The sequence below is a fragment of the Mastigoproctus giganteus genome, chromosome 1 (assembly GCF_048544385.1).
Source record: "Mastigoproctus giganteus isolate SK-2022 chromosome 1, ASM4854438v1, whole genome shotgun sequence".
NCBI classification, from domain to species: domain Eukaryota; kingdom Metazoa; phylum Arthropoda; class Arachnida; order Uropygi; family Thelyphonidae; genus Mastigoproctus; species Mastigoproctus giganteus.
The window spans coordinates 178,146,230-178,171,104 of record NC_143575.1 but is presented as its reverse complement, the minus strand read 5'-3'; the positions used below and the strand labels follow the sequence as shown (position 1 = coordinate 178,171,104).

General features: G+C 36.2%; 1 protein-coding gene across 3 annotated transcripts in view; it reads left to right on the top strand.

The window, feature by feature from the left end:
• The window catches only part of LOC150091327 (beta-1,4-N-acetylgalactosaminyltransferase bre-4-like), a 334,677-nt gene that overhangs the window by 280,102 nt on the left and 29,700 nt on the right, over positions 1–24,875 (top strand). For all 3 annotated transcript variants that reach the window (XM_090383216.1, XM_090383209.1, XM_090383223.1), the window contains 2 exons: positions 10,608–10,795; positions 17,860–17,982. In XM_090383216.1, the coding sequence (XP_090239342.1) occupies positions 10,608–10,795; positions 17,860–17,982 (311 nt within the window). The remainder of the gene's footprint in view (positions 1–10,607; positions 10,796–17,859; positions 17,983–24,875) is intronic.

Here is a 24,875-nt window from a genome sequence, read left to right as displayed (position 1 = left end):
GTCATTAGTAAATGCAAAAACCTCAACATCTCAACTAGCTGGGTCTGTGTAATTAGAATATTGAAGCCAACTGACACTGTGAACATTAAAATTACAAGGGAAAATTACTCTGTTAGGAAAATTAGATTGGAGTAAGTTGAATTTCAAAGAAAGGAAGTCAAAACATCTGAGTGATTGTTGAATGATAGAGACAACAGGTTAATTTTACAGAATGGGATAAAGAGATTTTAAGCCAGAGGAAAACAGAAATAAGAGATTAGGAAGTCTCTGACAAGGAATATCAGAGTGCACATTTGCATATACTTCCACCTTTGAATCTTGGCGCCTCCTAGCCAGGTGGGAAGGAGCAGCAGTGCGTAGCACACGCTCCTTGATTAGACCAGGGTTCGAGCCTGTCACCACCAAATACGGAGGATGCGGAAAGGTCAAGGGAATGACCACTGCATATTCCCTGAGCAATATGGCCTTAGTTGCTAATGCTCCTAAAAACCAAACAACAACCTTTGAATCAAAAGGAGTAATAGAGAAAATAATTAGGGTAACTGAGACTGCTGGAAGTTGAAGGCAGCTGGTAATTGAGTTTCTATCAGAAAAAGTAAGTGGGGCTTGGCAGATTGTGGTTGAAATGAGCATCATTGAGATTGGAATTGAGAGCATGTATATTTTTGAAACAAACGGGGAAGTTTTTGGCAGGTTTAGTTCTTTTTGCAGATATATTTGTTCTGTTAACATTAAATATAAATAATGCATTTAACAGATAACGCAAAAGTAGAGGGAGGGGGAATATATGAATTAATGGAATTTTTGAATATGATGGTCTGTGAGGACATCTACAGCTCCTTGACCTAACATGGCTTTGACAGTGTTTCCTGCATGCACACTATTCAGTCACTAGCTGGAAGATTACCGGCTGGAAGATTACTAGATTACTAGCTATTACAGATGTATCCTAGAGGGTAATCAGTAGGGTTGGTCCTGCAGAGACTAAATTTAGCAGCCAGTCTACAAAAACTATTTTATAGCTGTGCCCTTGAAATGTAAGTAATATTAGATCTTGCTGCGATGTCCATTGTAACCTCAAATGATGTGATTGAATTAAAGATGAATAGTTTGCCTTTGGATTTCTCAGAATTTCTGTATTGAAAATGCCTGCATAATAGAAGAGATTGTGGTTGCCACTTTGAGCCACTGATAAGCAAAGTGGTATTGTGGGTAATGAGAACCATCTATCACCTAGTATAGCTTAGTGACACAGCTGTTCCTGTATGAGATGCCACCTGGGTGGTCATCAACTCCAGCAACACTATTTGTAATGTACCTGACCTTGCATGTGGAGTTATACAGTTACTGTCAGTTCCACCCATTGTGAGGATGTGATTGTCACAGAACAACTGGACTTTATTGAAATTCAGTCCACTTGACTCACAAGTGGAACCTAAATATCATTTCCATCCTAAGTGTAACCTTATATCTAGTAGCAGTCATACCTGGAAGAATGCCTGACAAGCCACAGAGACCAGGTGAATTTGTGAATACAGCTGAGCATCTACACATTCTAACAAAGTAAATGTAAGTAATATTAGATCTTGCTGCGATGTCCATTGTAACCTCAAATGATGTGATTGAATTAAAGATGAATAGTTTGCCTTTGGATTTCTCAGAATTTCTGTATTGAAAATGCCTGCATAATAGAAGAGATTGTGGTTGCCACTTTGAGCCACTGATAAGCAAAGTGGTATTGTGGGTAATGAGAACCATCTATCACCTAGTATAGCTTAGTGACACAGCTGTTCCTGTATAAGATGCCACCTGGGTGGTCGTCAACTCCAGCAACACTATTTGTAATGTACCTGACCTTGCATGTGGAGTTATACAGTTACTGTCAGTTCCACCCATTGTGAGGATGTGATTGTCACAGAACAACTGGACTTTATTGAAATTCAGTCCACTTGACTCACAAGTGGAACCTAAATATCATTTCCATCCTAAGTGTAACCTTATATCTAGTAGCAGTCATACCTGGAAGAATGCCTGACAAGCCACAGAGACCAGGTGAATTTGTGAATACAGCTGAGCATCTACACATTCTAACAAAGTAAAAAGCCATAAACACATTTTGATTTATGACAAATAATGGCACCCAGCCTTTCCTTCTCACATAATACTGGTCAAAACGTAAAATGTTACAAAAATACCCAATCTTGACTAATTTTATGATGCTGAACACGAAAATCACATTAAAATTTGCCAAATGGCTTTTGTTTTCGAATTACAGTTGGTCTCATATTAGCAAGTTACTCTACATTATCAGCTACAGTTCTCAGCAAAATGCATGGTAACACTGCAGTTTTAGATCATGCTCATCACACGATCCGCAACTGTCATCTCGCTCTACATCACATGATAAGTTGTTGTCACCTCAAATGCGTCTTTTACCCTGCTGCAGTAATCCTTGAGATTCTCTGTGAGATTCCTACTTTTTGTGCAGTATTTGTGCTGTGTCTCGTAATTGTGTGAATAGTCTAGACAACCTCTGTTACATATGTGGAGAAGTCACATTAGCTTCAAGCGTTCCTTAACTCGAGACATAAAAAAGGCCTACTTCTTGTACTTTGGGTGTAAAGTAGGCAACCAGGACAAGAACTGGGCTCCACATATATACTGCACTACCTGTTCATCAAAACTCAATTATATAATATCGGTGTAAATACATCATAGTTTACCCATAAGTTTAACTACATACATAGTGTAATGGCATCTTTTAGATTTTTTATCTCATATTATGGCTACCTTCACGAGATATGCCGACGGGCTAGCCGGGTGGGCAAAGTGCCTGCCTGGCAACCCAAAGGTCGTGGGTTCGAATCCCGCCTCGGGCATGGATCAGAGTAGTGCAAAAACCTTGGGAGGTGCATTATGGCCACAATAATATTAGCCACAGAAGCTGATGCGCCAACAACTAACAAATAAAAAAAAAAAAAAAAACAAGGCGATACCAGGTATTGCTCTACTTCAAATAAATAACGTTCCTCTAGTAGAGGAGACTACTGTTGTTTATTCCCAGTGGGCACCACCATCCAGACGCGTTTCGGAGTTTGTTGACTCACTCATCAGTGGGTGGGCAGGTACCCTGGTAACACAGACATGCCATCACAGTTGCGAAGTTAATTCCACAATATGAGAGATGCCAAATAGTGAAGATAATGATAATATTGTGAAGACTAAATGCTCAAGGCATAATACATTACGGGTTGAAATTAACTATATAATATCAGTATAAATGCAATATAGTTTACCCATAAGGTTAACTACATACATAGTGTAACGGCATCGTTTAGATTTTTCCCCCCTAAACGATGCCGTTACACTACGTATGTAGTTAAAGTTATGTTTAAACTATGGTGTATTTTCACCACCAATATTATACAGTTAATTTAAACCCATAACGTATTATGCCTTAAGCATTTAGTCTTCAAAATATTATCATTATCTTCACCATTTGGCATCTTTCATATTGTGGAATTAACTTCGCAACCATGATGGCATGTCTGCATTACCAGGGTACCTGTCTGCCCACTGATGAGTGAGCCAACAAGTTCCGAAATGCATCTGGGTTGGTGGTGCCCACTGAGAATAAATAACACTTCTCTGCTAGAGAAGTGTTATTTATTTGAAGTAGTGTAATACCTGGTATCTCGTTGTGTGAAGGTAGCCACAATATGAGATAAAAATCTAAATGATGCCGTTACACTACGTATGTAGTTAAACTTATGGGTAAACTATGATGTATTTATACCGATATTATATAGTTCATTTCAACCCATATTATGCCTTGAGCCATTTAGTCTTCAGAATTAAAAGTCAATGTGTGAGTGATCCGAAAGAGACATTTTTATACCTTTTGCAGTGCCCATGATATGGAGGGAGCCAACAAATTGTGTCACACACTGTTACTTCTGTATGGTGCCTCCTATTAGAAAAGGGATGACAATGAAGAAAAAGTGGACGGTGAGGTACTACTTATTCCTGAACCACCCGACTTTTTCTGTACACTCTGATGAAGATACAGATGAACATCAACATGATATACAGGAAGAAGTACAGCAGTTGTCTACGTCAAGGGATTCACCATGTTGTCCAAACCTTTATCCTTCTGAACCACACAAGATTATAGAAAGTGAGCTAAATGACCTCATCAGGGATCTCGAACCGCTGAAGAATAAGGCAGAGCTTTTGGCGTTGAGGCTACAACGGTGGGATTTTCTAGATCAGTAGGCTCCCAAACTACTGAGATCTATGGATCTCTTCAAAAATCAAAAAAGTTTATGGCACTCTTCATAAATAAAAAAAAATAATAAAAAAATGTGGAATATGCACGTGTGTGTGTGTGTGTGTGTGTGTGTGTGTGTGTGTGTGTGTGTGTGTGTGTGTGTGTGTGTGTGTGTGTGTGTGTGTGTGTGTGTGTGTGTGTGTGTGTGTGTGTGTGTGATATGTATATATAGGTTTTCTGAAAAGAAAATTTAAAGTTTTATGTGTAAATCAACTCGACTTTATTCTTTTGTAGTAGCTGACCGCATCAACGATTCATACTTGCATAACTGTAAGCATGCACTAGTGGTGGGGATGGAATGCACTCTGTTAGGGAAGTGACTTGTGTATTGAAGTAATGTTCTATAATGAAACTTGTTGCAATTTTATCAATATATTTTTTAGGAAAATAAACACATATTACTTGATACCTTCTGAACATTTTGCAGACCCTCTGGAACTCGTGGTCTGTAGACCTAAAACTGTGGTCTACAGACCCCCAGGGGTCTGCAGATCACATTTTGAGAAACGCTGTTCTAGATCACTCTGTGAAAGTGACATTTCATACTTGGGGGGGGGGAAGGGAACCTACCATAAATTCTATCAAACAGAAGGCAAACTCATTCTTTGTAAGGATGCTGATGGTCTAATGGCAGCAATGAACATGAGGCACGTTTCCGAAGAATGGTGACTATTTATAGATGCTTCTAAGGGTAGCCTTAAGGCTATCTTTTTACACAACAGAAATATGTTGCCTTCTATACCTGTTGCATATGCCATCCACAAAAAAGAAACATGCAAACATGGAGAACATCCTCTTAGGTGTATACTGTCAGAAGTATGAATGGCAGATATGTGGTGATTTAAAGGTTAATTGCCATTTTATTAGTACAGTACTACAAAATGGTTACACTAAGTATTACTGCTTTCTCTGCGAGTGAGATAGTCATGCCAAGGATATGCGCTACAAGAAGAGGAATTGGCCCCAACGAAAATGATTAACACCTGGAATGAAGAACGTAGCATTTGAACATCTGTTGATCCAAATAAAGTTTTGCTTTCACACTCCACATCAAACTGGGGCTCATGAAAAATTTTGTGAAGGCTTTGGAAGTTAACGATTCTGCATTTACATACTTGTAAGAGAAATTCCCAAGACTTAGTACAGAGAAAATTAAGGCAGGCAGTTTTCTTTGGTCCACAAATAAGGCAACTTTTCAAAGATGAACAGTTTGAATGTGCCCTTAGTGATAGCGAGAAATTAGCATGGAAAGCCTTTCAAAATGTTTCGACTGATTTTCTAGGAAATGTTAAAGCTGTCAACTACAGGCAGCTTGTGGAAGATCTCATTACTTCTTATGAAAAACTGGGGTGCAACATGTAATTGAAGATGCATTTCTTGTACTCATACCTGGATTTCTTCCAGCCAAACTGTGGTGCCATCAGCAACAAATGTGGTGAGTGCTTCCAGCAATGGAGTGCCGCCATGTTAGCCAATTATTGTTGTATGTGAAAAGGGATACTCCCGAAGCTGAATACAAGCGAAAAGGTCCCATGTTGGACACTGGTATGTTCTTAGCTACATCTTACTGCCATATAAAAAAAAAATATATCTTGTATAAATACAAAAAAACTATTTTTTTTTTTGAAAACAAGAACCAGTCTGCCATTTTAAGCACTATTTCCATGTTTAGCACCCCAAAATCTATAAAGCAAGCTTACTTCCATTCCCGTAATGAGATATGACCTAAATTTTGTTGTTCAATATAATTTAAGATGAATTTTACATAATTTACCAGTATGTTTGGAATTAATATTACTTGTGGCTCAGTAACATTGGAATGCAGTACTTACATATTTACTACTAATAACACAAGAGGAGAGGGATATTGGTCAAAATACAACAATTACTTCTAAAGAAATATGTCAATAACATGTGTAGTCCTGAATATTGTTGCACTGTCAAAAGAGAATAGGTAAAAAAGCTTTCAGTTAGTAGAATTCTTCAAAAACTTCTTTATAAATAATGCCCATATAACAAAATTATCAGATTATTATTATTCTTAATGTTGCTACATATAAATTTTACTATTATTTGTGTCTTGATCTGACTGTCCAAATCAAGTGCCACCAGTGTTTAGTAATTGATTGTAAACGTTATTGTATCAATTTATGTCATTATATTATACCAATATAATCACTAATATTAATAGCAGAGAATGAGAAATATCCATGAAATATATAAATAACTGTACACCTAGCTGACTGTTAATGTCATTTTTCATAGACTTTTTTGCATTCTTTGTTATTTTATTATACAAAGAATAAAAATAAAATAAACAAATAAAAGAAAAATATTTGAATATTTTTATTTATTTGGTTTTTTTCATTTTTTATTTATTATTAAAATAAATATATTTTTATTTATATACATGATAATATCTGATAATATTGGTCAATGTAACTCTTGCATATACCTCAAGAGTTCTTATCTGTTACCCCAACTGGACATATTATCTAGATGTTCTTGGGGCAGAACCGTTTCAAGTGAGCGGGTAGCTAATACCAGGGAAGCGAGCCTGAAAAACTTCAAGGGTTGTGTTAAAAGTGTCATCAATAAAATGAGCGAATTCGAATTGCTGGTTAAAACAAGTAACGCGGCCATAATAGAGCATATGGAGACGTGGTGCCACCCAGAAATAGGGAATGATGAGTTTCAGTACAGCTTGTATAATGTATTTAGAAAGGATAGAATCAGAAGCAGCCTGAGTGCAACGATAGCTTTCCCGGATTCATGCTAGTATAGAATCTGTGTGGTGTGAGATAGTTGGAAACAAAGGTATAATGCAAGTAGGAGTAATCTACAGACCAGGCAATTGTGAAGATTATGACGAAAGCCTTTACATGCAAATGGAATGGGCAAGTAATGTCTTATTATGGGTGATTTCAATTTGCCTCTAATTGATTGGAGTAAATGGGAAGGAAACTTGACATGGTGAACAAAATTTTTAAATCAACTAGATGACTGTTATTTGTATCAACGCGTCAGGGAAAGTACTAGAGAAAAGAATATCCTAGACCTCATCATCACCCATGAATCAGATGACATAACAGGGCTGACAGTAGAGGAACCAGTAGCAGGAAGTAATCACAGAGTTCTACGGTGGATGATGAGAGAGGTAGCAGTAGTAAAAGGCAAAGGAATGGGTTTTAATTTCAGAAAAGGAAATTATGATCCCTTAAGGTACTACATGGCCTCTATTAACTGGGTAGATATCGTGCAGAGAATGAATACAATTGAACTATGGTTTGCTTTTAAAACATTAATCACAGATGCCTTGAATGTGTATTTACCATTAAAAAAATACTCCACGAGGAGGGTTCCAAGTTGGATGAATAGTGAAGTTGCCACATTACTTGAGCAGAAAAAGGTGGCATGGAAAGGTTACAGAGCAATAAAAACTATTGAAGCCAAGATGATCTGTAATAGAGCCACAGAAAAGTTCGACAGGCAAAGGCAGTTTATGAGAAATCACTAGCAAACAGAGCAAAGAGGGGAGATAAGGAATTCTTCACATATATAAATGCCAAGAAGAGGACAAACCAGATCGGACCTTTACATAAGGGAAAGGGGATAGTATTAAATACACCAGCTGCCGTTGCAGATGAACTCAACAGTTATTTTGCATCGATATTTACAAATGAAAAACCTTTTGTGGCAATGGGAAATTGTGGGAGCAAAGTTGAAAAATTTGTAATTAATGATATTGAAATTTTGCAAGATTATTTAATGAAAAAGCTTTTGAGCCTACAGGCCAGTAATGCCCCTGGAGTTGATGGAATATACCCTATAATCTTAAGTGAGGCGGCAAGTGAGTGCATTGAACCATTGAGGCTAATTATGCGAGCATCACTAGACTCTGGGGAGATTCCCTTGGATTGGAAAAGTACCAATGTATCTCCCATACATAAGGGTGGCTCTAAGAGTGAAGTGGGAAATTATCGACCTGTCAGTCTGACTTCAGTGGTAGGGAAAATCATGGAGGCAATGATCAAGGGTGGAATTCAGGATCATTTGGATCGAATTGAAATTCTCAAGGATACTCAGCATAGTTTGTAAAGGGAAAATCATGATTAACAAATCTGGTTCGCTATTTTGAAAGGGTCACTCATGAGCTGGATTTAGGGAATAATTTCGACATTGTTTATTTAGATTTCAGCAAAGTTTTTGACTCAGTCCCACATGAGCGGTTGCTTTATAAGCTGGAACGGGTTGGAATCACTAAGAAAATCCTTAGATGGATAGCAGGATGGCTTCAGGGCAGGAGGCAGAGGGTTGTGATAAATGGCTATTCCTCAGATTGGGTCGATGTAAGAAGTGGGGTTCCCCAAGGATCAGTATTAGGACCACTGTTGTTTTTAATTTTCATAAACGACATCGATGAAGGGATAGAGGGCGTGATGTCTAAATTTGCAGATAATGTTAAAATTGGTAGAGTAGTTAATGATCACTGTCAAGCTGAGCTTCTTCGGAGAGACCTAGATAATTTCAGGAATGGTCAGAAAAATGGCAGCTATGCTTTAATCCAACAAAGTGTACGGTATGACACCTGGGAAACAGTAATCCCAAAATAACTTATTCACTTGGTGGAGTTCAATTAAACCCAGTACTGGAGGAAAGGGACTTGGGTGTTACGATACAGTCAGACATGAAATTCTCTGAGCATTGTAAACTGGTTGCAAGGAAGGCCCATGGTGTCCTGTCGATGATCTATCGAACTTTTGCAAGTAGAGATAGAGATGTGATAATCCCATTATATAAGGCTTTTGTTAGACCACACTTGGAATACTGTGTTCAAGTATGGAGACCGCACCTAAAGTAAGACATCGAGCTTCATGAAAGGGTGCAAAGACTAGTAACTTGCCTGGTGAGATCGGCAAAAGGGCGTCTTTATGAAGAAAGACTTCGAATATGTGTGTTGCAGAGTTTGGAAGCTAGACACCTTAGAGTAGATTTGATTGAGGTGTTTAAGGCTCTGAGAGGCATCAGTAAAATGAATGAGGACAAAATTTTAAAGATTATAAATGATGCTAGAACTAGGGGACATAAATTCAAGTTACGGGGGGTGGGAGATGTTTAGATTGGCCTGCAGGAAGTTTTATTTTAGCCAGCGAGTTATAAATTACTGGAATAAGGTGCCTACATAGGTGGTAGAGGCTGACAGTTTGGGGAAATTCAAAGGTCATCTGGTAGTACCTTCGGATGAGGGAAGCACATAGGATGATAGGTTTAATTTCCTTTTCTTTTATTAATTATTATTTATTTATTTATTTATTATTATTTTTTTTTATCATTGTTTTTTTTTTTTTTTTTTTGGCTGATGCAGCATAAGGCATAGGCTTTGTTGCACCGTGCAGCCATTACTAATACTAATACATGCATACAATAAGTTATGTAAATACAAAAAATAAGTTTTACAACCAATAAATTACACAATAAACTCATGAGTTTTATGAATCAATAGGGAGAAGGGGGTGATGACCATTATTGCCAAATGTCTATTGAATTGAAAGATTTTTTTTTTTTTTTTTGGTTTGTCTGGTTACACATATTTTATATATGTGTACCATTTATACCCCACATAAATGTCAATTTAAACAGTTGCTCTGTATATGCATGTATGTATGTGTATGTATTAGAAATACCAAAATAAAGTTAAATTTCTGTATTTCCAATAAAAAAAAAAAGCAAGCTTTTATTTACCTTGACACATACAGTGTATAAGTAGAAGATAACTTATCATGACTATACGTTAGTACTCATAAAAACTTTATTCAGTCATCAGAATCAGAATTTTCAGAGTCACTCTTTAAAAACTCCTTAAGCTTATATTCTAAATTTTTTATAGCATCTGGAACAATCCCCCCCCCCCTCACAGACGTGGGAAACAGACACATCAGTCTAACTTCTCTAACAGTGTTATATTTTTTTTTTGCAACATTTAAATACACATGCTTTCTCTTTTTACTAGTTTTCTTAGGAGCCGTGGTGGTACACTGTAAGTGAGTTTTAATAAAGAAATGACACAGACAAGCACCTAACATAACAGCTAGGAAGTGAGGGTTTACTGTACATATTTTATTATCAAATAAACTAATTCTTTTTAGCACAATGGTAGTAACAGTGTACCATTCATAGTTTTATTAGTAAATATCGATTCTAAGTAAACTTATATAAAAAATCAAAATCCAAAAAAAAATTATTTTTTTAATTGTTTTTAATGATTCTTCTTTTTTAGGCTGGAAGAACAAAATTCAATAGGGCCATGCTAATGAATATTGGATATGTAGAAGCATTAAAACAGTATGATTACGAATGTTTTATATTCCACGATGTTGATCTCATCCCCGAAGATGACAGAAATTTATATACATGTCCTGAACAGCCTCGTCATATGTCAGTTGCTGTAAATACAATGGATTACAAGTAGGTTTTGTTATTTTTACACAGTAAACAAATTAGAGATTATAACTCGAAACAGGTTTACTTCTGAAAGGGCTGGCAGACAGCTTTGCTTTGATATGTTTTCCCTAAAATATTATATTCTTATTACATTTTTCCACACTGCTCTGCAGAATTTTCTTGCTGTAAACTAGTTAAATCCAAAACTAAAACATGAAACTTGAAATAAAGCTAATAAAGTTTGCTTTTTGTTTCTCTAAGTATAGTAAAGTCTGTTTCAAAAGTATAGAGTAAACGAACTTTGTCATCATCTCTTGTGTTTTTTGGCTGGCAGGATTTAAACCGTGTAGGAAATGTAATGGTCTTAATGCTATGAGAATTAAGACTATTTCAATTTCAGAAAGTATATTCCTTATCTCAAGATAAGGAATCAAATTGAAAATTCTGACCCCCCCCACCCCATCTACATATACTTTAAATTTAAGACCCGACTGTAGCCATGAGTTTGAAAGGGATGGTGTTTGTAATTTGAATGGCTGCTATCTGGTTTCAAGATAATGGAATGAAACATCCCAACCAGGACACTAGGATTTGCATATATTTGAACTGTAAATATAGTTTATTGGTCTGTTGACAGTTTAGATCAAATTGTAAGCAGAAAAGCTATTAGGAAATTTACATGCATGCAGAGTGATCCAATTAGCCTGTGTCATTTAGAAAGTGGGCAAAAAATGTTTTTAGTTTCAAATAAGTTGTAAACTATATTAATATCAATATAAATAGTGGCAAATGATGCAAGAAAGCAAGCTTATGAAGCCTCAGGCAATAAAAAAAAATCCAATTTCACCTATCCACTACCACAATGAATGGAAGCTCCATCAATCAAACACCCATTGGCTGAAGGGAAACTTCTGCACATCTGTTCTGCAACCATCCTTCCTCAAGTTGAATTTGTGCCCTTTGATGTCCACAATTTGAGCAAGAAGAAGAATCCCATCAGTACTGAGTTTGCTTAAGCCATTCTAAGCCTTAAAAACCTCAGTCAGATCACCTCACAGGTACCTAGTCTCCAGATGCTGCAATTTGCAGAAATGAAGCCTTTATTGGTAAAAACACACCTTTGTTCTGCTTGCCAATCTCATTGCCCCTCCCTGTACTTGTTCCAGCAGCTCTACATCCTTTCTAAAATGAGGCCTCCAGACCTGAATGTAGTACTCAAGATGTGGCTTGACCACTGCCTTATACAAAGGGATAATCACCTCCTTTTCCCTGCTAGCAAAAATTCCTGTATATCATTGACAAAAACCCCATGACCTGCTCTTGCAGCCTGTCTGCATTGCTCAGAAAACTTCATATCTGACTGCACAATTACTCCCAGGTCTTTTTCATTTTCTACCACCCTAAGTGTAGTACAACACAGTTGGTACATTCCTCTGGGGTAACTTCTACCCATGTGCAGTACTTTGCATTTGTCAATGTTAAACTTCAATTGCCACTTCTCAGCCCATCTGCCCAAATTTTCTAGATCCTGTTGCAGTAGCACACTGCCATTACTGTCATTAACAACCCTGGCAACCTTTGTATCATCTGGAAACTTTGACAGTAAGCCTGATATCCCTTCATCAATATCATTGATAAATATACAAAACAACAGTGGGCCCAACGCCGAACCCTGTGGAACTTCACTAATAACATTAGTCCATGAAGAGCAGTGCCCATTGATTACCACCCTTTGTCTTCTCCCTCTCAACCACCCATTGCTACAATCCATTGTAGCAACTTGCCCTTAATACCATTCTGCTCCAATTTGTACAGTAGTCTTCCATGTGCAACAGCATCAAAAGCTTTGTACCTTGCATTTGTCAATATCGAATATCAATTGTCACTTCTCAGCCCATCTACCTAATTTGTCTAGATGTTACAAAATGTTACGTACCTTGATTACTGTCATTAACTGCCTAAAAGCCTTCTTATCATTTGCAAATTTAGATATTAAGCTTGTTATGCTTTCATTAATAAATGTAGAAAACAACAACGGGCTCAGCACTGAATCCTGGGGAACTCTGCTAATAACACTAGTGCAAGACCAGTTGCCTCCTTTAATATGGTTAGATACTTCCATCCACCTGAGCTGCATTTTTTACATTTAGCTTCAACAATTTCTCGTCTGCTTTCCTCTCAATTATCACAAAATCATTCAGCTCTCTATTAGAATTTGACTAATTTCTAGTACTCCAACCATAAAAAAAAAAAAAGCTTGTGTGAATATAGATACAAAATACCCATTTGGCTTGTCCACAACCTGCACAGGATCATCAACAGTTAATTCATTCATATCTAGTGAACCAATGTGGTTCAACCTCTTCCTTCTACTGTTTACATAAGCAGAGAGGTCTTTGCTGATTTTCTTTACATTCTTTGCCAGAGACTTCTCTTAATCTGCCTAACCACCTTTATTATTTGGTTGCAGACTAGTTTATTTTTGCTGTAGGCATCTGTATCACCTGATAATTTATATGCATTATATGCATTTTTCTTTCCTGCCATTTTAGTTCATCTGACATCTGTTTAGATATATGCCTTGAACTGTATTTCTTAGTTGCTGCCAAGTAGCTGCTACTGTAACATCACTGAATGCTTCCCATTTACAATTTGCTGTTGGTAAGTTCATCAGTTGGTACCATTGAATAGAATTTAAAAACTGTATCAGACTGCTGTAGTTACCTTTACGAAAGCAAAAGCCCATTACCTTGCCTTCGACAACAGTAGTCACATCTTTAAATAAATCTCACATCAGTATATTGTGATCACCACCACCTAGTCGGTCTTGTCTTTTATCTCCAGATTCTTTGTGTGAAGGATTGCTGCTTGATAATCAGATCAGAATATTGCTTTCTCTTGTCGCACTAATATGCTAGTGTAGGGAACAATCATCCAATAAATCCACAAAAACCTGGCTACCATGTGAGTGTCCAATCCACAAGATTCAGTCAGTATCTGGAAAGTTAAAGTCCCATTACAAGACATTCTGGTTATAATGGTCCACTCTATAGGTCTCTACAGTTTTACTCTATAGTGATTAGGCCAATAACACATTTCTTCCCTTAATTTTGATTTCCCAGTATTTATGTCACACCAGACTGATTCAACATTGTATTGGCCACCTGTGTCTGCTGGATGCACTGTCTTAGATTTTGTGTGCTTCTTAACTAAGAGAATACCCTCCTCTTTCCCTGTTTGTCCTTTCTGTACACATTATACTCCCCCTTATATAAATTCTGAATCCCTGATATCTGAGTGACACCATGTCTCTAATATGCTCTCCAGTGTCTGCATTTGACAATTTGATTATTACTTCAAATTAATCAAATTTATTTATTATGCTCCCTAGCATTAGTAATGTACATGAAATTTATACAGGTAACTGTTTTTACTTTTTGTAACCAGTTCATGTATACTTGCTTGTTCTACAGACTTCCAGCAGGTCTTGAAATCCCCAACACTGTGCTTTACAGGCTGCTGCACATTCTGATACAAGTAGTGCAAGAATCACTTTCATCTTTTGAGACTTCTGTTAATATGTTAGTCTGTATAACCCTCAGGCTAGCAGTTTTCCGACCAATCTAACATTACTTCAGTAGTATCAGCTAATATTCTTGCTCTCATTTTATTTAGGTGTATCTCATCCCTGTAAAAACAGTCTCTTCCTGGCTGAATTGATTGACAAGGCCGTTTCCCCGTGTACTCCTTCCTTATGTCTATGCAGGATTGCAGACGCTTTCAGTTCTAACTTGCAACTTCTTTATCAGCATTACTCTGTACTTCTTAATTAAATCCTCACCTTCTCTTAATATTAGTGCCTTTGTGCCTTTAAAAGATGATAGGTGCTTGACATCATTTACTTAAGCTCCTGGCAGACATGCTCTTGTCCTATTTGCACAATATTGTATTCATGAAAGTAATCTTGGAAACTACTAGGATTTTCATACCAACTAAGAAATACTGTTCAAGGTTTAGGCCTAAATTAATGGTAGATGAACTAATGAGACTCATGGCAGAGAACAAAAATGCATATAAATTATCAGGTGACGCTGAAGACTATGGTAGATATAAGCTAGTCTGTAATCAAGTTAAAAAGGAGGTTAGGCAAGCAAAGACTGATTACAACAAATCTCTGGCAAAGGATGCAAAGAAAAACAGCAAAGACTTCTTTACGTATGTAAGCTCTAGAAGGAAGGGGATGAATTAGATTGGTTCACTTGACATTGATGGTTCGATTGTTGTTAAATCTGCTGAAGTGGCTGACAAACTGAATGAGTATTTTGCATCTACATTCACATATGAAGAAGCCTGTAGGGAAGTGGAGCCAGAAGCTTCTCAAACTCTGACAGGGAGCTAAATGATTTTGCAATAACCGAGAGAGAAGTGGAGGACAAATTGTTGAAATTAAACATAAGAAAGGCACCTTGGGGGTGGATGGGATCTATCCAGTTATATTAAAGGAGATGGCAAAGGAAGTAACCAAACCCTTAGCCATAATTATGGAAGCTTCCTTGGACTCAGGGGAAGTCTCCATGGACTGGAGGATGTGCAAATGTGTCCCCAATTCACAAAGGGGATCAGAAGGTGACACAGGTAATTACAGACCTGTTAGTTTAACTTTTATTCCACAGAAAATAATGATGGAATTACTGGTTAAAGAAGCAAAACAGGATCATCTAGACAAGTCTGCAGTTACAGTTCACACATACACAGCATGAGTTTAAGGGGAAGTCTTGTCTGAATCTTCTCCCTGATTTTCACTTAAGCTACCTAAATTTTCTGGGAAATTGTTGAGATGAAAGTGCACAAACTGTACATTAATGCTCATATTACAGCCTAGTTTTCTGAAATTCTCCAGCACGTCACTCATAACCATCTCATAATCTAAGTGTGTATTGTTTCACAAAAAATTACATTCATTTTTAAAGTCAGTGTCCCTTTCAATTTGGTTCATGGATTCTTCAAATACAGAGTCTAGCAGCAGCTTGCAGATTTGAGATTTGACAAAATTTCCTTTTTTGTTTTTTTATGTAAGCAATGGGATTTTAGCACAAACATAGTTTAAACAATTTCCTACTTTATTCAGGGCTTGGATCAACTATTTCATTAAATGTAGCTTTATATGCAGCGGAGATGATAGTACTTTGTTTTGATCTACTAGTGGCTCTTCTGAACTTTGTCAGAGACTGCCTTGGTGGCCACACATTTCTTTCCCAATGATCTATTGCTGACTATTCCAATTTGTTGGCTAAAGCAGACTAAGAACTTTAAATTCTCTTCATACAAGCCAACCATGATCCTTATACTGAATTTTTTCCAAAGAAGCTTAATATTTTTGTAGTTTTATTTTTAGCATTCTGTATGTGCTACAGAATGGATGCATGAGGAGAACTCCTTTGAGGCTTTACTTCAATTAGTCAATAGCCTCAACTCTGTTAGTTAGTAGAAAATTCCAACTTTGTTCATAACTGCAGGAATGCTGTTGCAGTATATCATTCAGCATGCTTTGTAAAAATGGAGAACCAATTCTCTTTCGCGATGTCTGATCTGTGAAATGACTCTTCCTGGGGCCAGAAAATTCTTGAATGTCTTAATCCTAAAGTCTGCAGACTTTTTGGGTGGATTAAAATCTTCACAATAGTTTACATTAAACTATTGCCGACCGGGCTAGCCGGGTGGGTAAAGTGCCTGCTTAGCAACCCAAAGGTCGCGGGTTCGAATCCCACCTCAGGCATGGATAAGAGTAGTGCAAAAACCTTGGGAGGTGCATTATGGCCACAGAAGCCGATGCGCCAACAAATAACAAAAAAAAAAAAAAAAAAACCCATTAAACTATTGTGTTAAAATTATCACAATAGTTTACATCATCCTCTAGATCTGATGGCATGTGTTAAAAGGAAAACTGGTGGAGGTGGTATCGATAGTTCAGATACATAGGGTACTAGCCTTACAGTTGAAATAGTGTTGTTGGGGTATACAATGTTCTGCTTGTTCTTCATGTTTTAACCTGCTACATTTACAGAACAAAAGTAGCGGTCATTGATATGATCCTGAGGTTCTCTCCAGACCATGAAATAGATATGTTATGGTTCTCTTTTTACCACATTTCCTCAATTGCAAGCCCTCCACACATGTATGGCACATTTTATGGAGGATCCAACTTTTGGTTACCTAATTAATTCCAAAATATTTGGCATATACATTTTTCCCAAATAATGTTGTATCTTGCCTTTGTTTCACCATAACATACTGCAAAAATAACAAAATACATTTGGACTGTTCACACAATCACAAGTGCCGACCGGGCTAGCCGAGTGGGTCAAGTACCTGCCCAGCAACCCAAAGGTCGCGGGTTCGATTCCCGCCTCGGGCTTGGATCAAAGTACTGCAAAAACCTTGGGAGGTGCAATATGGCCACAGAAGCCAATGCGCCAACAACTACCAAATCAAAAAAAAAAAAAAAAAAAAAATCACAAGTTGTCATTGTCAAAGACAGAATATAAAAATCACATTAAAAGCAGATACTAGTTAGCATGACTGCAACATAAAAGAACTGAATGCAGAAGAAACACCCTCATATTTATTAGCTTCATGATTTGTCATGATCTGTCTTCAAGTCTGGATATTTTTAAAAGTATATATACCTGTCAATCACAAAGGAAGTAACACACATATTGCACATATATGGAATATTTATCTAAGGAAAAAATTCTTACTTTACTATTTATAAAAAAGCTGTATGTGAACATCATGAACTGTTGGAAACATCAAAATATGCAGAGCAGGGTTATATATAGTGGTATTTTCTGTTTTCATCTGTTGAACAAGTGATACTCCACTAACATTTAAAAAGAAGCACTGTATCCATGTGTCTCACTTCCAGTTATGAGTATTAACCAGTTTTGCAAGTTAATTAAAATTTTAAGTTTGCACTCTGAATTGTCTAAATAAAATGTTACCATAAATTTCCTTACAGTAAAGTTTTACATAATAAAAATATATTATGTGTATTTGTATTAATATCGTTTTTCTCTGTTTATTGTTAGACTTCCATATAAAGACATTTTTGGAGGAGTTAGTGCGATCAATAGAAAACATATGGAATTACTTAACGGCTTTTCTAATGAATTTTGGGGTTGGGGTGGTGAAGATGATGATATGGCTAACAGGTAAATTATTGTTTTAAATATAGAAATAAAACTATGTAGAGGTTTAAAACTATGTAATAAAACTATGTAGAGGTGAAAACCAATTGTAAATCAATCGATTTTTCTTTATTTTCTATTTAAGATTTTATTTGGAGTCAATTAATATACAGTTTGACCTCTATATAATGAAATCGATCATTCCCTTGAAAAATTCATTATACAGAAATTTCATTATAAAGAAATATGACCTCTTCAACAATGAAAAATGCTGTAAATTCAGAAATTTAGTAAAAGATGGGAATAAATAAATTTTCTAACATTTTAAAACAATTTATTAATGCATACATATTAAGAAATGACTATGACTACTTACATGATGCCCACAATTTATTAGTACACTTTTAAGAATTATGTAAAATATGTGGTTATTTTTTGTTGTACACTGGATTCTACTGTACACCATTCATAAAAATTTTCTCATTTATTTAAACTTTAAGCGCTCAGGTATATTTTCTGTTACTTTTTCTTCCCACTGCCAACATTTGTTTCGAAGGTTTAACATTGCCCTCATTTTCATCAAACTCATTGTCGATATCGTTACTAGTTCTTTAAATATACTCCAAAATGTTGGAGTTACTCGGATATTCAGCTACTATGACATCATTATCAACTCCTAAAAATTTCTCAAGAACAATTTCTCCACTGATCAAACCTCGCTTGGAACTCTTCCCAAGGGTGCTCAAAATGTCTTCTAGTAGTTCATCCCTCTCATCTCTGTTAATTAGCATTTTAGAAAACCTGTTTTTGTGAAACAATTTTTAATCATTGTTTCCATCACATCTTTACTCCACACTTGCACCAACTCTGATATGCACATCCACAAATCTATAACAGAATCTATAGGTTTGTTGGTTTCTATTCTCAGTACAGTGAGTCCTCGTATAGCACGATAGTTGTGTTCATAGAAACCCTCGTGCAATGCAAAATCGTGCAATATAAACAACATGCCTTATGGGAAAAATAGGGTTAGGTGCCAACCACCCAAGATCGAACACACATTTGTAACCAAAACATTACCAAACACAAATAAATAATCGTAATAAAATACTTATTACATATTTTATTATGACTGTTACTTAATAAAATATTGCTAATGCTTTTGCTTCTATCGTAAGCAAACTTGTTCTTTGTTTGATTTTCTACCAAACAGATGGCAGCCATTCCAACTCTTCCAATTCTTTGTGTCTTGATCTAATGGATTTTTAGCATTAGCAAAGGAGGCACATAATGCAAGGTAGCAAGTTTATATAACATCAGCCAAAAAAAAAAAAAAAAAACACGCTTTGAGTTGTTTGTTCCTGCTATGAAAGTTGTTTTCATTTTCTCTGCATTATTTCTATTTCTCAGCATTGCCTCCTTTAGGCCTGTAGCACATGCAATATCACATGTTCGTTTATTCCACTCAAAGTACTTCACAATTTCATTTTTTTTTTTTTTCTCTATCGATAGAGGTGGACTGGCCTTACTGGAGAAACCCCAGTGGGCCAGAGGCCAGTGTGATTTTGGCCATAAACGCTAGTATGAGGCCGCTACAATTTTCCCCGGGTAAGAATTTTTGATCCAGTCTGCCTCTGTCTATCGATATTGCTTTTCTTTTTCTCTCTGAATCTGTAGTGCCTTCACCAGGATGCTTCCTCTTCACACATTTTAAGAATTTTACTCATTTTTAGGGAATAAAACACAATTACAAAATGAGGAGGCACGTTTGATACACATAAACACTGTGCAAGTGTAGCAACTGATAAACAACACTGTAAAGGCAGAGACACTATTAACACCTCACTAGCTCACATTTTACTAAAGCACATTTCTGGGGGTTACTACCATAAAACAATAAAAATAATTTTCAGTTGCGTTTCTGCTAGTAAACTCAATCTAATTGCATTTGCGATAATATGATAGCTGGAATTGTGTGGGTTTTTACGTTCTTATGGTGAAATGCATTTCCCCTTCACTGATGAAAAACAAATACATTTTCAGAATCTTCTCTTCATTCCTATCGTGTTGTGTTCGGTTGGGGTGATTCCATGTTCTACTGCCATTTCTTGTAAACACAAAGGTGAATCATGCATAAGCGAATTCGGTTCGTGTTATATACGATATCATTCCCCTATTAAAAAATCATGTATGATCAAATTTGTGTAGTGTAAACATGTGTTATACAAGGACTGACTGTATAATTTTTTTTGGTATGCACCTTCGATAGTGCATTTTCAAATTCTTGATAATGCCTTGGTCCATTGGCTGCAGTTAAGACGAATTATTCAGAAGGAAGAAAACAAGCTTCACACTTGTAAATTTTGAAATTACCGAGTGAAGGTGGGCAGGGCAGTTGTTGACAATCAACGCGATTTTTCTGTTTTCTTTCGTCATCTTTCTATCAAAATTTAAAATCCACTGCTCAGAAATTTCACTTGTCATTCAAGGTTTTTTGTTGTAGTTGTAGTCCAACTCTAATGACTTTACTCCTTTGAAAAATCGGGGTTATTTACTTTTGCCTATTACCAAAAGCTTCAGTTTTTCATTAATAGCCATATTTGTAACCAAGAGTGTAATTCTCTTCTATTTTTAATACCAAACATTTATCACCTTTAAAAGTCAGTGTCTTGTTTGGCAAACATTTAAAAAATAGATGTCGTTTCTTCAACGTTGAATATGTCAGACATAATTTTTTTCAAAACTGTTTCTTTCCATTGGGTATATATAGTCTTCTTCGATTGCAACTCCACTTTCATCAGAAATAACTTTTTCGAGAAAGCCATGACACTCTTTAAATTTGTCCAGCCAACCAGAACTAGAACTGGCGTGGAATGTTTTGTGCCTCAGAAAAGGTGCATACTCCATAGCCTTTTCTTTTATTAATAGCCCTGATATTGGCATGTTTTGGTCTCAAATCAACTTCATACAGACATAATTTCGCATGCTTCCGACTGGGTCCCATTTTCTCAAACAGTTTGAGAATCGAGACAGGGTTTTTCAGAATGTTTGACACACTACTGGCAGGGATATCGAATTTTAAAGCAATTTCTTCTTTTTTAATGTCCCAATCTACACTATTAAGCACTTCCACTTTTTCACACTACACTCTAGGATTTCCTCTTAGACACTGTAAGGTTACTTGCACAGCAGTTAAAACAAAGCTGAAATTAAGGACCACCACTTATAGTTACCATGTAAACAGAGACAGGTGAAATTTAGTGAAAGTGTGGATGACTCATTTCTTCGAAACAACAGATGAATTTCCAAGATAAAGGAAAATCACTCTCTTCTAATTCTCTAATAGAATGCTTACGGTAGAAAATAGGTTGACCAGAACCAATGCCCACGTCGGGAATATGCCTTAATCTTTGCCCAATGGTTGTGGACAACTGACCAGCAGGATTTCTCGGCATAGTATAGTGTATAAGTTGTATGGGTTTTACTTCTTTTTAGCCATTGCTGAGCAAAGGCCTCTCCCAAACTTCCATCTTTTTCTATCCTGCGCCGTGGTTGGCCAGTTTTCTCCTGCAGGGTTTTACAGGCACCATTAAATTGTAAAATGTTTTAGCTCTTATTCGTGGAATTAAAGCTTTTAGCTATTAAAAGCTAAAGGGGATTAATGCTTAATCCTTTTAGCTCTTAATTCGTGTTTTCTACAGGATCAGCTTTATTGCCTAAAGGCCAGAGGTGCGAACTATGCGCACCGAGGTCTCTTGAAATTAGTTCGTTATATGTAAATTTTCTTTGTTATATGGAAACTATTTTCAATGTAATGACCAAGGGGAAATTAAAGTTCGCTACATAGAAAATTTCGCTATATGGAAGTTCGTTAAAGAGAGGTCCGACTGTATATTGCAGTTACAGTTGTAGAAATATAAAAATTAAATTCTGAAGTAATGAATGATATATCAAGCTCATGTAGTGATTATGCTTAATCTTTAGTTAATGTAATTGAATAAAACTTTTAAGAAAGTTCTTGAAACTTTAGTTTCAGGAATTTTTGTACAAGCACAAATTTTGTCAGTTTTGGAACTCCCTTTTCAGTCGAGGCCATAAAAAGGAAAGAAATGAAGACTAATTACAAAATCCAGTGTAGTAATGGCAGCAACAATTAATTTAAATTTTACAAGGTGCCAAATTTTTTATACCTTTAGTGTAATGTCTTTAGTGTTAGGGTAATGCGGAAAGGTCAGGGAATGAGCACCACATATCCCCGGAGCAATATGACCTTAGTTGCTAATGCTCCTAAAAACCAAATAACAATAACAAATCAAAAATTTTTTTGAATTATACTGGGCTTGGTTAGAGTATTGTTATTAGATTTAAGCAAATTAAACAAGTTATTAGATTTAAGCAACCTTTTCACAACATAACCCCCCCCCATCTCCTCCACAACACTAGAGTAAAATATTGGTCAGTCCACTTTCCATACATCACCCTTACGATAAATATTTGTATTGACGATTTATTGTAAACTCTACTGACTTGGTTGTTGTGCCGGAGTATAAACAGAAAATTTATTTTATTTATTTATTTCATTTTGGAACGTACAGGAAGCAAATATGGTAACATTCATAGACATAGTTAAAAAAAATCCAAAAAACAAATAGCTAAATAGCATAAAAATATATAGCAACACATCAAATAAAATGTTTGGATGTAGTTCTTGACACAATTTCTGTCCAGAAGCTGGCCACTTCAATAGCATTCTCTGTTGCCTCCAAGAGGTTGAGCAGGTTGTAGGGGCAAAGGGGCAGTTGATGAGATGTTTTTTTGTCAGCTTCACATTTACACAGAGTTGAAATCTGGAGTTGGATACCCCATTTCTTCAAATTGTCTGTGGATCTGGATTTACCCACACCAGGTCTAAGAGGTTGAGTGACCACCAAACTTTCCGCCTGTACTGATGTCGGGGGATGGGGGGGATTTTTCTTGTGGGAGCCATCCAATCTTGAGTTTGTTCACTTCTAGCTCTCCATTTGGCAATGCAGGCCAAGAATGGTGTGGTAAGCAATTTCAGTCTTGATTGATTTCAGTCTTTGAACAGGTTGTTGTTCGAACATTGGATGTAATGGATTATCCACCAATTTTTGTAGTTTGGTGCTTGCCTGTTTCTCACATCTTTCGGGGCAATATCAAGAAGGGTGTATAGCTTCTTTTAACTGGAGTAGCCTTTAAGCAGACAATTATCAGAAGGCAACTGTCATTCAGTTGTACATTTACCTTCTTTGCTGTGTGGAGTGGCACCACACTGGGCTGGCATATTCAACAACTCAGTAGCATAATGCCAAGAGAGTTGTTCTTAAGGTATTAGGCTGTGCACCCCATTTTGAGTTTGTCAGTTTTTTAGAAGATTGTTGCATGTAGCAACCTTCTGTTTAATGTTTTCACAATATTTTTCTGTATGTTAAGGCACAGCCTAGCGAGATGCATCACAGTGTTCCAAGGCAATACCCTGCCATTTAATGCCTTCAGATGATAACTTTATATGTCATTAAAAAAAAAAAAAAAAAACTTGTAAAGTGAAATTAATTATTGTTGTGGTTACTACATTTGATTTTGTAATAACTAGATAATAATTAATTAAAGTTTTCTTCATTTCTTTCCTTTTTGTCTTGCAAAGGAAAATCAAAGAAACTCTGAAATGTTGAGAATTTGTGCTTGTATAATCTATCTCAAGAAATTTACTTAAGTGCATCTATTCAATTTCATTAAACTAAAGATTAAGTATAATCTCTGCATGTGTTTGGCATTTTATTTTACACTTTTAAATTTAATCAGCTCTCACGTATGTCTGTCATTCAACATATCGAAAGAAAAATTGTACTAGAAATGGTTTCTGAAGAAAACACCATAATCCTTAGAATTTTTTTTTTTTTACATATTTACAAAAAAACATGTGAAACACTAGAGTATTGAATATCACCCTTGCTGCAGAAGTTGTGAAGTTTTCTTAACAGCAAACAAGGTATGGCCTAAGGGTTTAAATCACTAGCATGCTTAGCACAAACATGCAGTATGAGCTGAAGTGGATCAGTGGTTGTCCAAGATAAGAAACCAACAAGAAAATATAAACTTAGCTAAAGTGAATACAAAACATCTAAGATGTTCACTTGGAGGTTTCTTACTTTGCTTACTGCAGATGTTGAAATTTATTTAATACTGAGCACATTTTCAGCATGTTGGCTGCCTTATGAAATGAGAATACCATCAGAATTTTTGGAATGTAATAATACTCAATAGTCATACATATGTTAAATTATATCAAGATTTTAACAAGTCATTTTATTCATGGGCATTATTTATAAATATCGATATTTGTTACCCATACTCTCTACACACCATGATAAAATCATTTATTATTCAGTGATACATTAAAGCACCTTTACTTGATCACTGTTATACAGGTTTGGGATCCCCAACCTGTATACAGTACTCAAGGTGGGAGTACAGTAGCCACATACATTTGAGTTTACTATGATTAAAGCTCATGTGACTGCTAAATATAGTTAATAATTGTATTCATTATCAATATTAGATGTAAACAGAATATGTATGTGCACATGCATGTGCACGCAAGCACACAATAGTGTCTGCAGCTAACCTTCGAATCCAACCTGACATGTATGTCCAAAATCCACATTAGGATTACCTAATTCTTTTAAAGTTCAAGCACCAGACTTGACCACCTCACTTGTCACTAATTTAGAAAGGTCTAGTCAGCTGGAGAAATTCTTTAAAGGGCTCTTCATTTAGAGTTGTAGTTATCCAATCTGAGGCAGAGGAGCGAAGTTTTCACCGCATTATTTTGTTTTTCAGCTTGTAGAATGCTCATACCAGTCCATGAACTTAGACACAATGCACTGGAACTATGT